Raw genomic sequence first — 17440 nt, 5'->3', positions numbered from 1 at the left:
TGGGGAAGGCAAATGCCATGTTAACATTCATTTCAAGAGGTCTAGAATATAAGAGAAGGGATGTGATGCTGAGGCTTTATAAGGCACTGGTGAGGCCTCACCTTGAGTATTTTGAGCAGTTTTGGGTTCCTTATCTAAGAAAACACTCACTGGCATTGGAGAGGGTTCAAAGGAGGTTCACAAGGATGATTCCAGGAATGAAAGGGTTATCATATGAAGAAAGTTGTGATGGCTCTGGGCCTGTACTCACTGGAATTTAGAAGCATGAGGAGGGGATCTCATTGAAACCTTTCGAATGTTGAAAGGCCTTGACAGAGTAGATGTGGAAAGGATGTTTCCCATGGTGGGCGAGTCTAGGACAAGAGGGCACAGTCTCAGGGTAGAGGGACATCCACTTAAAACACAAATGCGGAGAAATTTCTTTAGCCAGGAGTGGTAAATATGTGTAATTTGTTACCACAGGCAGCTGTGGAGGCCAGGTCAGTGGGTGTACTTAAAGCGGAGATTGATATGTTCATGGCATCAAAGGTTACAGTGAGTTGGACGGAGGAGAGAAAAAAAAGTATCCACCATGATTGAATGGCGGAGAAGACTCAATAGGCCAAATGGTCTAATTCTGCTCCTATGTCTTATGGTCTAAGAAAAATCACATTGCCCTCTCGCAGATGTTACTGCACTCTTGCCTTTGGTTTAACTTTTGCCTTCATTATAAACAGGGGCATTATATACATCATATTTTGTTGGACTGTACATCAACACCTAGTACAAAACGTTTCTTCAAAACCATGGCATTTTATTTCACATGTATAATAGTCTCCACCATGGAAGGGTGGTGGTACATCTACAGTGGTTAAAAATTTAGGCCTGAATGGGACAATTTAAAATTTATTATGCTGTGGATGTCTATTTAGAAGTTGTAGTATATAGAATACTATGTATATAGGGTGTCGGGATGGAGATATGTCTCTATCAAAGGAGTTGACACTCTTGGGCAAGATGCATCACCTGCTTAGCCCCCCCAGGTAAGGGTCACGTGAAGCCATGGGAGCAGGTAGTGGACGGTTGTATGAGCAGCTGGTTCATATCACAAGTCCTGGTTTTGCGACCACTGACACCACAGGCAGACAATCTCTGAAAAGTGTAGATAGTAGCTGCGGTTACCTATCTTGCCAAGACACTGCCCAGAAGAAGGCAATGGCAAACCAATTCTGTAGAAAAATTTGCCAAGAACAATCACAGTCATGGAAAGACCATGATCGCCTACATCAGAAAACATGGCACATACTGAACAAACGAATTGCCTCTATAACATGTCTCTGTTCAGGTGATAAGCTGAGGTAAATAAATATCTGTCAATTTCTTCCTCCATTATTTCTCTCTTTATTTGGACTGCTTCAGTTCATAACTATTATGCTGAGATATAGTAGTATTTGAACATGTATAAATTAAAGAAATAAATTTCCTTTCCTTGCAAACCACAGCAATAAATATGTCAAAGCCATAGATCTAGCTAATCCCTTTGACACCAATCACGTTATTTTCTTCCTGTCACATTTAGGTAGAGTTTTTCTGCTTCATACAATTACAAAACGTGACAAACCCTTAAAAATATCATCACTTTGGTCACCCGCTCCCGATGTCTCCAGCTTTGACTCACTCATTCTTGCCCGATCATGGAGCTATGAAGCATTTTATGATGCTTCACTACAAAGTTACTAAATAACACGACGCTGTCAATTTTTGAATTTAACAATTCCACTCCAGCATCCTGTTGTCAAGCCATGGATTTGCAATTCAGAATCATATAGAATCATTTACTTTCAAACCACCAGATACCCATAATACAAAAAGAGCCAATACTCAGGATTACAAATATAAAATGCAACTTGTTTGCTAAGAAAATTTATTGCCCTTTTCATTAAATAGAAGCATTACACTAACCTAATGTCCAATAAGAAGCAGATTCCAGTATCGTTTCTTGATGCTGGATGGCGTGAATGTACATGAAGTGAAGCATGGACTCGGTGAGCCACCACCAGAAGAAAATGCGCACTGCACCCAGGAACAAGCGCACAAGATCTGCTTTTGGCACAGATGTCTCTGTTCTCTGCATCTGCCATTTGAAAGATAAAAATGAGTGATTCCAAATACAAGCGTAGAAAAGCAATCAAGTAAATTGTTTTGCTTTTGACATCTGTATTTCCCTTTAATCTGGACAAGTAGTACCCATGTATAAGAAGTGCAACACATTTAAAGAAATGAGTTCGTGCATCGTTTCAGATGTTTTGCAGTTTATTATACCTCCTTTATTCTGAAAACATGCCTTATAAACCCATTGTAACCATAAAATTCTGACATTGAACAATGATTCAAACAACAAGAAGATTGTTTAACATTCAAGATTCAAGATTGTTTAATGTTATTTCCAGTACACAAGTGTAAAGGAAAACAAAATAATTGTTACACCGGATCCGATGCACACAACAAAACAACTCAATAAGATAAGAAACACCATGGGATTGATTTCAAGAGCCATGAAGTAATATTACAGCTATACAAGACCTTGGTCAGACCCCACTTGGAGTACTGTGCTCAGTTCTGGTCACCTCACTACAGGAAGGATGTGGAAACTATAGAAAGGGTGCAGAGGAGTTTTACAAGGATGTTGCCTGGATTGGTGAGCATGCCTTATGAGAATAGGTTGAGTGAACTCGGCCTTTTCTCCTTGGAGTGACAGAGGATGAGAGGTGACTTGATAGAGGTGTATAAGATGATGAGAGGCATTGATCATGTGGATAGTCAGAGGCTTTTTCCCAGGGCTGAAATGGCTAGAACGAGACAGCATAGTTTTAAGGTGCTTGGAAGAATTTCTGGTAGAGGGGATGTCAAGGGTTTAAGTTTCTCACACAAAGAGTGGTGGGTATGTGGAATACATTGCTGGCCATGGTGGTGGAGGTGGATGCAATAGGGTCTTTTAAGAGACTCTTGGATAGATACATAGAAGTTGGAGAAATAGAGGGCTATGCGGCAGGGTAATTCTAGGCAGTTTCTAGAGTAGATTACTTGGTTGGCACAATATTGTGGCTGAAGGACTTGTAATGTGCTGTAGACTACTATGTTCTATAATAATAATATACAATAAAGACATGATAGCTTATAAATATACGTAGATTGACTGTATGTCCATAAAGTGACACTAGGCACAGGATTGTCTGTACATCAGGTGATGGATAAGAAATGATGAAGTTAGTAGTAGTTGGGAAACTGAAGGGGTAAGTTACTGGGTGGGTGTAGGTGTTGTTCAGCCATACTGCCTGGGGAAAGTAATTGTTTTGAGTCTGTTGGTCCTGGTGTGGATGCTATGCAGCCTCCTTCCTGATGGGAGTGCAACAAACAGTCCACGAGCAGGATGAGTGGAATCCTTCATGATGTTACAGGCCCTTTTCCACTGCCTTTCTGTCTACACGTCCTTGATGGCAGGTACACTGGTACCAGTGACGAGCTGGGCAGTTTTGACTACCAGTTGTGGAGTCTTCCTGTCTGACACAGTGCATTTTCCATACCATGCAGATATACTGCTCTTTGGGATGCTCTCAACTGCACGTCTGTAGAATGATGTGAGTATGGATGTGCAAAGCCCAACACTCTTCAGTCTCCTCTGAAAGTGAGGCAGTGGTATGTTTTCCTATGTTTAAAAAATTCCCAATTGCTTTGTCTGATTACTAGGCCAACTTCTAGTGTGCCTCCTACACTTGTTAACCAGTCTTACATTATTGATTTGTAGGCTGCCCGCTTGTTTATTATCATAGATCTTCAACTATCAGGTTAATTTGACTGGTGATCTTTTCTTTCAGTTAGTCCTGATGAAGGGTCTCGGCCCGAAATGTCGACAGCACTTCTCCCTATAGATGCTGCCTGGCCTGCTGCGTTCCACCAGCATTTTGGGTATGTAGGTTAATTTGACTGTCAAGTTCTCCCACAGTGCTGTAGAGTGCCCAAATTCTGATTTGTTTTTTTAATTCGCGTACACTAGAAAGAAAAACAAGCCCTCTGCTGAAAAGCAAGCACTAGCAATTCATTCAGACAAGTGAGAACAGTTTAGGAACAGCTAACTCATCTTGAAATCAGAGATAATACTTTTAGGTGTTGAGGTCTTCTGCTCTATTTGGATATTCTTCCATCTTCAGAGAGAAGTATATAAAACCGTCCACAAGCTTGTTGTAGTTAAGCACATGTGTTTCATTTCGCAATGATAGAGAAGATTAAACAGTATTGTTCCTGGAGGCTCTGAGCTGAATATCCTTCCATTCCCCAGAAACGTAGCTTAGTTGCCGTCAGAATTCAATAAACTGTATTTATTCATATGCTTCTGTTATGCTTCCGTGGTATTTCTCTTTCACAAATACCTGAGTTACCAGTGGGAAACAAACACACTGAAGTTTTGAAGTAGCATTTAAAATGTTGTAGCTGTGTCACAAGTCAGGGAGTTTCAAAAGTAAAGACAGAAAGCTAGAAAAGTCCAAAATGGTAGCAGCACCGCCAGCCATGGTTACTGTTCCCAATTAAATACAAATATAAACTGCATTTATGTAATGCATTTCAAGTCTAGTAACTATTGCTATATGGCCAATTTAACAACCAGCATCCCAAATGAGCTAATTAAAACAAAATGTTTGATCAACATTGTAAAACCGATTTACCAAAAACTGGCTAATATCAACATGGTCCCTTTGGTATATTTGAAAACACTTTGGCTACAACACGACACAATATTTGATACCATAAGTTCCAGCTTTATATTTTAAAGCAGGTGATCTGCTTCCAAAGAATACGTACACGACGCTGGAAGAACTCAGCAGGTCAGGCAGCGCTGAGTTCTTCCAGCGTCGTGTACGTATTCTTTGATCCACAGCATCTGCAGTTGTATTTTTTGTGTTTTGATCTGCTTCCAAAAATGTGTGAATAGGTGAACTCACCTGTTTATTAAAGTCATCATAGCATATGATGGGTCCATTATGAAATACAGGATAATAGAAAACGTAAGCCAGCAGCCAACAGAAGGATCTACAATGCCTCTGAGGAGAGCCATGGTCCCAGCAATACTCCAGACAGAAGCTTGTGTAACGCAGATTGCAAAGAGCCAAGCAGAATAACAGCAGGAAATATTCATTCTCTGTCTCATACCAGCGTTTCTGAATCAAAAAGCAAGTATCAGTTAGCTACCATGAAAATAAAACTTTAAAAGCACAGTCCTATTCACAATCTGCAAAGGTAATGAGAATTTGAATAGAACTGTGTTACTTATTATTTACAACCAAGCTATAATGAAGTAATCGAAAAACCAGTCACTGTTCTTTATAACTGGATTCCGGGGATTCAGCAGCATACACAGAGAAGTCAAAATTCAGTGGAGTTTTATCAGCTGAACACCAGCAATTCTGGTCAGAGGCACTGACCCTGGACAAGCAGGGTTCACCTTCATATTTATCTCAGCTATACAGAGGCAACTCAGGACAATCCCCATGTATAGTCCCCAACTGAAGAGCCACGTAGCCAATGTGGGCTTCCAGCAGAACTCTACTTCCCCGCTCAAAGATAATCCTGATTGCTAAACCAAGGCCAGATGAGTATTAAAGTAAAGGCAGATTTAAACTTGAATGTGTAGGTTTAGCTTATATGTTTTACAAAGAACAACAGAATTTTTGCTGTACTGCACGAGTAATTTAGTAGTAAATGGGATGCTCGGCTTGCAGAATGAAAAAGGAAAACAAATTTTCAAAATTCCTTATAAATCGCATCGATGAGACTTATGCGTGTTGTCAAGGCAAGGACCTAAAGTAATGGCAACTAGTTAGTGTCCAAACATATGTTGAGTACCATTGTATGGCATTGTACACAACTCGTGCTTTCATCGATGTGCCACCAAAGTCTCGGAAGAAAACCGTGATATCCCTGACAATGCAGCAAGTGATCAGGTTCCTGGTAAAACTATCAGTAGCCACAAAAAAACCATTGCTGTAAATGATAGAATTTGCAGGGCATTTTAATTAGATCTTCCAAACCAGCCGGCCAATAGGAACATAAATTATGCATACATTTCTAGATGAAATTCTAACTGTTCTTCTGGATCTGTGATGGATTCTGTAAAAGTTAAGATTACAAATAGACTGCTGAATCCTAAAAAAGAAACTAATCTTGCCTGCTTAGAAAGTCAGTACTACCCAGAACTATAAGCTCAAATGTTTCCTAAAGAATTACTGATTTATACTGTAATAGATCTTTTCCAGAATTATAATGAGTCTCTTCAATTATTACAGCCTTGTTACAGCATCCTTTGTCTAGTTTTCCAAACTGCACTAATAGTTAATGAGATTTGAAATACTTTAGCTTCAGTGGAGGAGGGCCAGCACCCCAGGCTCCTTGAATGAAACTGTAATGAACTCTAACCCCACCTACTGGACTCAACATGAATAGAAAGAAAATCTTGGCAAATGCTCCATTTAAATTTCACACAATTCTTTAAGTTGGATTTTGAATTTGCAACATTCGTATCCATGATGATAGCTTTAATAAATCAGTTCCTGTGTCTCAGCTACACCCATTTCCAAGGGTCTGTCAACAGCTGAAAATCACACTAGCAGTAGGAGGTGGAGATAACTAGCAACTTTTAGGATGAATGAGGCCAATGAATTGATTATGATGCCACAATTGCTGCCTTCGGGCGTGACTACTATATACTGCTTGTCCATTATAAAACCTGAAATCCATGCCATCATTTGCCTCGGGAGATTTTTGCTTGTTTGCATTTTCAGTTCTGCTTGCAACATCTTATTTTATGCGTTGGTTGTTTATGCTGCATTAGCACTTTTACTTCTCTCTGTAGCTAAGAAATTATTTTAATCTTAGTTATTGCGATACATGGGCATTTTTTTCCTGGTAACAGCACACTGAATGGATGTGAAGGACAAGGAATCATAAAGGAGCTGGCGGCAATATCTTCACCCAAAAAAGATACGGAGCTTGGGGGGCTGATAGACTTCAGCTACAACAGACAATGGCCAAATCATCCCCCTATTAATCTGGCAGTGTTCAAGAGAAAGAACGTTGCCTCAGCTGGTGCTCATATGGTTTCTGATCACAGGGAAAAGCACTGTGGCAGTGCAGTGACTCATTTAGTGCAAAAGAACACACATGATTTTTGGAAACTATACATCCGTGGCTGCAAAGGCTGAAAGAAATCTCTAAGCTGGGAGCTACAGTTACTGGTTGCTGTCCCACGTCCACCACCTTCATCTGTAATCACCATGCATTTTTGACATCAAGCATGAAATGGTACTCCCAGGATGTGTGGGTCCGTCACTGCTGAGGATTACATACTTGTTGAGCTCTGCAAGGCGTGTGTGTGTGCAGTACTGATGAGCACATTTATCTTTGCTCTCCTTCAATTACAGCCGGTTAGAGTGTGCCAGTAATTTGCCTCCAGATTTCAATTTTGGAAACAGCAAAAGTAATTGCCATTCCTTGTCTTTATTCTCAATCAAGGTCCATTTATATTTCATGCCTCTGCTCTTTGCTTCAATCATAGAACTCTCAGGAGGAACAGTTTACCTAACCTGTCAGTATTTTGAAGCATATGCAATCAGTCTTTTAAAAAACTTCTGGTCAATAGGAAAACTGTACAACACCCCACTTACAGAATGAATAAGCAACTATGCATAACGGCCAAAGCCATTATTATGGCAGATAATATTATACAATGTCCTCATTATGTGAACCAAGTTTCACAGTGTACGTGAGACACGATGATCAACATTAGAAGGAAAAGTATATCTGCGAGGTCCTTCACAATGTGAAGATCAGTGAGTATCTCATGGAATCCTAAGCACCAAAAGTGGAATGTATAATGTCAGAGGTACTGTATCTTGCCAGAAAGAAGCAACAAGTGTTTTCTTTTTCACAATGGTTTTTTCCCATTTTTAAACTACGTGAAAGGATATTGTTGTATATGAAGTGGAGTTTAAACATTTTATTGATCAAGAACATTCTGTTATCAATTTCTTTAAAATTAAAATAATTGGCCACAATACCCTACTGAGGCCTGGACACAAATACAGATATCCCCAAATTATGCAAACCGGAAATAGAAATTCAAACATATTTAAACAAAGATTCTTCTGTTAATGCATAAAACATTGGAGCAGAATTAAGCTATTCAGCCCATTGAGTCTGCTCCACCATTGCTGAATTATTATCCCTCTCAATTCCATTCTCCTGCCTTTTCCTAGTAACCTTTGATGCCCTGACTAATCAAGCAAACTCTGCTTTAAATAAACCCAATGACTTGCCTCTACATCTGTGGCAAGGAATTCCGGAGATTCATCACTCTCTGGCTAAAGCAATTCCTTCTCATCTCTGCATTCTGAGGCTGTGCCCTCTATTCCTAAACTGCCCCACTATAGGAAACATCTTCTCCACGTCCACTCAATTTTTCAATATTCGATAGGTTTCAAAGAGATCCCCCTTCATTCTTCAAAAATCCAGTAAGTACAGGCCCAGAGCCATCAAATTCTCCTCATATATTAACCCTTTAATTCCCAGGAATCATTCTTGTGAACCTCCTCTAAACCGTCTCCAATGCCAGCACACCCTTTCTTAGATACGGGGCAAAAACTACTCACAATGCAACCACTGTAGTAAAATGAACTTCAGACATCCTGTGAAAATAGTGAAAGCCACATCACTAGGCCTCCATTTCTTCTAATTCTGAATATACAGAAATACCCAATTAAAATTACTATTATTATATATAACCTATATAGATTATGTCTAATATGAACTGGGAATGCACTTATAATCTATCTGCATTCTTCAACATAGTTCCATACACAAATTAATTATAAATTACTGCTCACATAAAACACAAGCACCTAAAAGGAACAGTGGTCCATAACCTCACTAAACTTGGTCCTTCATTCAATTAGTCCATGGATGTAACTCCATACGCATTCCACTTACCCATTCTAGCCATATCCCGATTTTCTTAGCACCCATATAGTACTCAACAGTTATCCCCTTACTGTGAAGCTAGTAATCGTAATTACAGATTCTTCAACCAGAAAAAGGGTTGTTATGAACCTACCCTACCTGCCAAAAATTTTGTTTTAGTGAGATCACTTTTTAAAGCTAAATCACAGAAAACCCTCCCATCCGTCCAACAATCTGTTTGATTCCCTACCATCAGGCAGGAGGTACCGTCGCATTAGGATTGCTGGGATGGGAAACAGCTTCTTCCCCAGGGCTGTGATATGACTCAACTCTCTGCCACCACCCAGATCTTACCACGTCTGAAGCGCCAGTAGCACTACACTATTAACTTGTAACCTTGTGCCATAAATACAGCTTATTATTTGTTAATTCGTGTTACTATTACTTTATGCATTGTGTACTGTGCTGAGCAGCTCTGTCTGCAGAAATGGTGTTTTGTTTGGCGGTATACTCACATATGGTTGAATGACAATAAACTTGAACTTAAACTTGAGGAAACTAAAGACTCATTCATCTCAACCTCCTCTCACTAAATAGCCTAGCATTCCAGGAATCATCTAAAAAAACTTCTGGCTCACACTCCCAGCACCATCCACTCCATATTCTTCCTCGGGCAGGGTGAGAAAAAACTATGTGCTATACTTATCTATGGGCCCAAAGTCATATATAGTGTAACAAATTTTCCTTACCCTTAATAACCAAGCCTCTTGAGTAAAGGCCAACAGACTACTGTTTTCCCAATCACTTGATATGTATTTGCATATTCATTTTCTAATAAGTATTTATGATCCCTACAATCCAATTAATGACAAATTTGTCTCACTTTCCATTTTACTATTCTTTTTACCGTAATAGATAAATTAATTTGGATCATGATCCAATCTGCCACTACTTGCACCCAAACATTTCGCAAACATTTCACAGCTCAGTTTATAATGTCAGCAAACATGGATGCACAGCTGAAGGTAAACTCTCGGGCTTATGACCGGGGTTCCTTCTACTATGGCAGGAAATGCGAAATGAAGTTTACTCTATAAAGAACACTGCCAAGAAGCAGAAAGGTAAATTATTAAAGAACTGTGTCCTCAGCCAGATCAATAACAACTGTCTTTCTGAATAAGACAGACAAATTGTGCACCTTAACAGATTGTCAAATTGCATAATGTTTTCAAGAAAAACAAAACCTCCCATACTTTGAAACAAAAAAGTGTTGTTATCTAACTTCAAATATTTTATAATATTTTTAATATTTCACAATTATTAAATAATGTTTTAAAGATATTGTCAGGAACCTGCTGGAACCAATATATACATTACATTAAAAAAAAACTGAATGTACATTAAGACCAAAGTGACAAAAGGAGATTGAAAGTCGCTGGCACTCAGAGGCACCTGGATGCCCTTCTACCCAAATCACTGACAGATAAGGCAGGCAAAAGTTACACTTGCATTTATTACGAAGTGTGTTTTGATACAAAAATAAAGATTTCTTCTTGATATGTGGGCTCCTGGTCACACTTCAAGTGGAATATTTTCTACAGGACTGCTTGGCCTGAACAGACTCAGATTAAGGGATACACAAACAAGGGGAACCAGATCTCTCCTGATACAAGTGGCTTGACTATGAGGAGAATTAAGCAGACTGGGCCTATTCCGTTTTAAGTTATAAGAATGAACAAAGGTCTCATTGACACATAGAAAAATCTTTGAGGCTTGACAAGGTAGATAGAGCATTGATAATTCTGCTGGTGGCATAACTAGAATCATAGGTCACTGCCTCAAAAGACACAAGGGGTACTGAGGATACTGGAAATCTAGAGCAATACACACAATGTGCCAGAGCAACTCAGCAGCTCAAGCATCATCTCTGGATGGGAATAAACAGCCTACGGTTCGGGCTGAGATGAAGTTCTCTATCCTGATGAAGGGTCTCAGCCTGAAATGTCGACTGTTTATTCCCATCCATAGATGCTGCCTGACCCACTGAGTTCCTCCAGCACACTGTGTGCATTACTCTATTGCAAAATATCCAGATAGAGATACAAATAAATGTCGTCACTCAGAGTCAGTTAAAAATTGAAGACAAAGATGGTGGAATAGGTCCAAGGGATAGAATAGTCTGTTATTTTTGTATTTTTTTTAATGAATGTTATCATGAAGCCTTGTGATTACCTATTTAATAGCACGTAACCTAAATCTGTCAATCACCTCTTCCACTTCATATCACTCTCATGAAATTGGACTTCTCGTATAATAAGATGGACTCTTCTGAGCTACCTGGTTACGATCTTGCACTTTATCCCTTACCTGCACTGCAGTTTTTTCTGAAAGCTCTTACACTTTATTTTGCATTGTTATTAACTTGTTCTAGCTCACTGCATGATGAAATGGCGGAGCAGACTCGATGGGCCAAATGGCCTAATTCTGTTCCTATATCTTATGGTCTAATGCTCTGTGCAATGATTTGATCTGTATAACAGCATGCAAGACAGGCTTGGTTCTTGCGACAATAAGAAGCCAATAACAATACACCATGTGATATTCCAAGTAATTTGTTGTTTTATGCGCATGCTTATAATTAACAATGGCAAAGTAGGCCAGTTGATTCTAGAAGCAGTTTATAAGCTGCAGAATTATCTGCAAAATAAGTGAAGCATAATTAGTAATTAAGTAATCGTTCACTAGTTTTATTATTGATTTCAGAAAGTCTATAAAATCAAGATTTATCAGCTTTTCTGCACATTTATATTTCACATTCTTACCAGAGTTCTTCCAAGAGAGTCAATTTGTAAGCTGTACAGCAGTAAAACTGAGCAGAGCCAGGAAAACACAGGCACTCGCAATTGGGCCACAGCAAAGGAGATGAGCAAATGCAGCAATATCACTGCCAGACCTTTACAGCCAACTGTAATGAAACAGGCCGACATCCCATAGATCATAAACAACCACATCCTAAACTGAAGAGAAAGAATTCTCATATTACTATTGTGAAAATACCTTCAACCTTTCCTCATAGCCCTGCTTCTCCTGTGCCTTGGTGCAAGCAAGTTATATTTTAATACTTCTGAAAGATAGCAACCTTAAGATTCAAACTTGTTTTAGTAGAATTTGTTAAGTATATAAAATACTAATTGTCAGTTTATGAAGTGAAAGAGCATAAATTATTAAAATAATAATTTCACAATATAAGAAATAAGCAATTGGAAATTGGATTACAAAATTATATGGTAGTTTCACTCTATTCAGTCCTTAGAAGTAGTTAACTGCATGATTTTTCAATGTAATGATATCCATTTTGGAATTCATAATCATAAACAAGGTTGAAGGAGTACAGAAAAAATTTACAAGGATGTTGCCAGGTCTGGAGGACCTGAGTTATAAGGAATGATTGAATAGTTTGGACTGTATTCCTTATAAAGTAGAAGATTGAGAGCATATTTGATAGAGGTATACAATATTATGAGGGATATAGATAGGGTTAATGCAAGCAGGCTTTTTCCACTGACTTTGGGTGGGACTTCAACCAGAGGTCATGTGTTAGGGGTGAAAGGTGAAAAATTTAAGGGGAACATGAAGGGAAACTTCTTCACTCAGAGGGTCATGAGAGCTTGGAATGAGCTGCCAGCACAAGAGGCACACGCAATCTTGATTTCACCATCTGAGAGAAGTTTGGATAGGTACACGGATAGTAGAGATATGGAGTACTATGACCCCGGTGCAGGGCGATGGGAGTAGTCAGTTTAAATGGTTTTGGTATGGACTAGATGAGCCAAAGGACCTGTTTCTGGGCTGTACTTTTCTATGACTCTATAATTTCAAAAACAAATGCCGTATTAAAATATATGTGCGTTCATACATACATACACACACACACACACATATTTTAAGCATACCCTCTGTGCATTTGCATATTTTCATAACTACTAACAAATTAACAGCACATAACTCATTTCCTTTGAGCTTAATCTTATATAAATTTTTACACTTTGAAATAGTACATTGAAATTCATTATATACACTATGTTTTGTTAAAAAGATGGCATACCTGCTAGTAGAAAAAATATGCAAAGCTAGATAAAGTTTTTTTTTCTCAGAAAGGCACCACCCTACCCTATCACTGAGTTCCCCAGTAATACCACTTTAATAATACAAACCTTTGGAAAGAAGGCATTGGACACTTGTGATACGATTATGTGACCAAGGAGAGTCCACAGCAACAACTTCTTTACCCACTCTGTCCAAAAGCTCCATTCAAAGTCTGTTGGGTCCTGAAAAGCAAGGATGAGTTCTCTAAAATATCTTAACAAATGCAACAACCAATACATTTTTGTTTCTTTGCCAGAACAGCAGAAAGGAAATAATACTCAACATCACAGACAAGGTATATTCCATTTCCACACAAATTTCTTGAGCACATGCACACTTTTCATCAGCAGCTATTAGCAAGTACAGAGAATAAATACTGGATATTGACCCACTTTGGTTTCCTTCCTCCACAACTGCATGTGCTCTACAGAGAGTACAGGGTCAATTAGGCATCAAATCTGCAAATAAATGGAATTAATGTGAGCCAGGTTTTCTTGAAATTTCCCAAGGATAGATTTTTGTAGGAGCTTTAATTGAATTAATGGAAGAATTTTTTAATATAACTGTCCATCAACTACTATTTATTAGTTTTTATTCACAATATTTTCCAAACGCTGATCCCACTAGACATATGTGCCTTCAACTTCCTAGACTACATGTTCTACCACTTTCTTTCCAAAACCTATCTCAACGACCAAACTTTTAGTCAACTCCTTAATACTTCCCTTTTGGCTCAGTGTCTATCAATGCTTGATTCCTTCTCTGGTAACATCTTAGGATATATTTCCTTAATTAACAGCACAAAATGAATGTCTGTCTTGCTGTTGCTGAATCCATTTAGCATACATTGATTATTTCCTCTTAGCACATTGATATGGATTTCTTTCATGTCCTTTTCAGAATATGTGTGTTTGAAAACCTGTCTAAACTTTCTAAATTATTTCATCTCAGTATTGGCTAAATATATTTTCCAATTCTGAAAATTCAGAAGAGGATGTCCACCTTTCCACCCCTACAAGTTTTTTCACACTTCTAATCATTATATTTTGTGCTTTGTTTAATTAATGTTATGAGCAAGTCTTTTGTGTAACATAAAGTCACATCCAAAGTGTAGATAAAGTAGAATTTAATCTTGCATTTATAAAGATACAAAGTGATACTTAAGTGTAGCAGGAGCCAAGATCCCAAGGTGCAGACAATGTTGGCTGATGGATAAACACTGCATTTGGCACTTATCTATTCTTCTTTAACATAGGACAAGGCATTCTTAATATCACAGGAGAGAGAACATGGAGCCTTTTAGCTAAATGACAGTAGCGGCAGTGGTGCAAAAGTCTCCTGGAACTGCACAGTCACCCTTTAGTCAATGCTCAAATCTCTGAAGCAGAGCTTAAATCTGCAAAACTCATAGTCAAAGGCAAGTATCCTAACCAAAAACTACTAGTGACAAGTGAAAGTAGTCTTATTAATGCCAAAAGAATATGACTGAACAATGCATTTAAATAAACCAATCAACACACTTTGGAAGAAATGTATATCTGTTATTGAGTATCCCAAGTTTGTTAGTACAGGTGTTACCCCTCCCCTTACAAAGGTGGAGCGTTCCTATGAAACCTTTCTTAAGCTGAAATGGTGTAAAGCGAAAAACCTTTAATTTAATATGGGAAAAATTTTCGTAAATGCGAAAATCCTCTTTGTACAGTCGGCCCTCCTTATCTGCGGATTCCGCATGCAAGAATTCAACCAACCATGAATCGCAAAAACCCGGAAGTGCTCTTCCAGCACTTGTTGTTCGAGCATGTACAGATTTTTTTTCTTGTCATTATTCCCTAAACAATGCAGTATAACAACCATTTTACATAGCATTTACATTGTATTAGGTATTATAAGTAATCTAGAGATAATTTAAAGTATACGGGAGGATGTGCGTGGGTTATTGTGCATTGGGATCGAAAAAAATCGGAAGTTCTCTTACTAAGTCAGAACACATACATCTGGTATTATTTAGTGTCAGTTAGTCAAACGTTTGTCTTAGTATATATTTTACCTTTCTATACATATAAAACACTTAAGAACATATGTTTCAGCACCGGGCTCGGGAAGTTCCCGAGTTCGATCTAGTGACAGATCGCTATGGAGTGCACTCTCCATCGTGCCGGGTTGATGTAGAAGATCAAAAACCCAAAACCCAATAATTAAACCACTGCGTTGCTTAGTAATAATTGTAGCTTTCATTGGAGCAGAGCCTTTCTCACTTAAAAATTGTTCCGATCTTTGACCGACATAGCCTAGCGCTTTTCCAATGACTGATGGTGTTTCACCTCTTTCCGATCGCTTTATTATTTCCACTTTATTTTCAATCATGATCGTGATTATTTTCGCGAACAGAAACACTGCACATTCAGAGCTCTGGCGCTGGATCCTAATGTCCACCGCACTCAGACAGGTTAAATAAGGTCTGGGGTTCCGCTGGGTCCTAAGATCCACCGGATTGAGACAGGTTGAATAAGGGACTTGAGCATCCGTGAATTTTGGTATCCGCGAGGGGTCCTGGAACCAATCCCCCGCAGATAAGGAGGGCCGACTGTAATGCGAAAACAGGTTACTAATGCAGGTCTTTCGTAAAACTGAAGTGGCGTAAAGTGAACATTCGTAAAGTGGGGGACACCTGTATAGCTTGAGTTACAATCAAAATAGATTCTGCAAAGACAAGCCAACATAATTATTAAATGGGTCTAATTACCTTCTTAAAACCCCAAATGAAGAATCCATTTTCAAATCCAAATTCAGAGTCAAGGTCTTTCTCATAAACTGTTAGAAATAAAACGCATGTTCAGAATCCAATGTGAGAAAATTCCAAGCCAATTATAAAATTCGTTTCTTGGCTTGAATTTTAATTAACAGTCTGAAATGAAGAACAATGCGAACATAAATAAATCTAGCTGCTGAACTTTGACTTTTTTGTTGTAATCAGTATATCTGGAATTCAGAGACAAAAATATTTAAGAAAGCTGGTTCATAAAGTATCAGATCACTGAGTCAGTGCTCGACCTACTTCTTGGCAACAAGCAGTTGAAGCAAGAAACAAATAGCACATTATGAAGGAATAGACGGCAATGTAGAAAGACAGACCCAGCAGCATTAACCAAGTTTTCATTAGCTCATAGCCAAGCCTGTTACGAGCATATTATAAGACCACAGAGGAACAAGGAGTACTATTGACTGTTATTATCACATAAAATACATAAGACAATAAACTTGGTTTACTAGTTTGCACTACACCTATCTCTTGCCATCACTGGTAATTAATTCCAATAAAACTCTAATGTGACACAACATTTCACATATAATTTTTCACTAAAATCATTATAGAAGTTGATTTCAGTTCCTTCATTCTTTATTCAGCATTGACAGTGTTTCTGAAGTCAAGCTGCTACCCATAATGCAGCTGTGAAGTTGCCCGTCACTGTAAATGCTTTACTGGTCTTGTGAAAGCTGTACTTCCGGAAGGATATTCGATCATCAACGAAAGCAGGGAGAAAACAATCGTCATTACTTCCCAAGTTTATTATCAAACTTTTTCCACAATAAATATCCAACTGTAAATATTGTTCCTAAAATAAATATGTCTGAATTAACCTTGAAACAACTCTGGTGGAGCATTAAGTAAATATGCGTATAATTGTTTTTTTTTAAACACAAGTTGTCCACAGGTGATACATGTTAAAAAACCATCGATACATCAGAAGGACAACAAAGAATCCTAGTAGGCAAAACACAGATGCTGGTGGGGCAATGGTGTGAATTCTTGACAAGAATCTCATCAATTTACAGTATATGAAAATTCAAAGGAGAGCAAACCGGCAGTTCTCTAAACAGCAATACACAGGGGTATATTAGATATTTAAAATATTCCCTGTGATCATTAAGATGATTATTTTTGAAAAACATTTAACCCATCCAACTTGGCTTTCTCTTGAAAAGATAAATAGACACAGTACAAGTCATTCAGTAATGTAACCAAGTGGACTGAGAGTGAGGCTTTATAAGAAGTTGTGAACTTATTACTTAAAATTAATTTCTAAATAACAAATTCAGGACTCCTTCTAACCCCTCATTTATAACATCAGGCTGTTTATTTGAACTTCAATAGAATAACACGAGTCAAAGCAACAAACAAATCTAATCTCTTTAGACAATAAATGACTGTGATACAACAAATATGTTCAAATTTACATATCATCAGACAGTTAGTGTCAATAATAATTGTCCATAACTAAGATCTGGTTCGTTAATAAACTGATTCCTA

General features: G+C 38.2%; 1 protein-coding gene across 3 annotated transcripts in view; it reads right to left on the bottom strand.

Annotated features, from left to right (window-relative positions):
• The window catches only part of hhat (hedgehog acyltransferase), a 252183-nt gene that overhangs the window by 215635 nt on the left and 19108 nt on the right, over window positions 1-17440 (bottom strand). For all 3 annotated transcript variants that reach the window (XR_012099591.1, XM_073050747.1, XM_073050748.1), the window contains exons 2-6: window positions 15875-15942; window positions 13200-13313; window positions 11808-12002; window positions 4977-5192; window positions 1942-2113 (exon numbers count right to left, since the gene is read on the bottom strand). Coding sequence is in view for 2 of the 3 variants with exons in the window: in XM_073050747.1 (XP_072906848.1) it covers window positions 1942-2113; window positions 4977-5192; window positions 11808-12002; window positions 13200-13313; window positions 15875-15942 (765 nt within the window). In the remaining variant the exon portion in view is untranslated. The remainder of the gene's footprint in view (window positions 1-1941; window positions 2114-4976; window positions 5193-11807; window positions 12003-13199; window positions 13314-15874; window positions 15943-17440) is intronic.

This window comes from Hemitrygon akajei, chromosome 7 (genome assembly GCF_048418815.1).
Source record: "Hemitrygon akajei chromosome 7, sHemAka1.3, whole genome shotgun sequence".
NCBI classification, from domain to species: Eukaryota; Metazoa; Chordata; class Chondrichthyes; order Myliobatiformes; family Dasyatidae; genus Hemitrygon; species Hemitrygon akajei.
The sequence above is the reverse complement of the archived record's forward strand: the minus strand, read 5'-3'. Positions and strand labels throughout refer to the sequence as shown.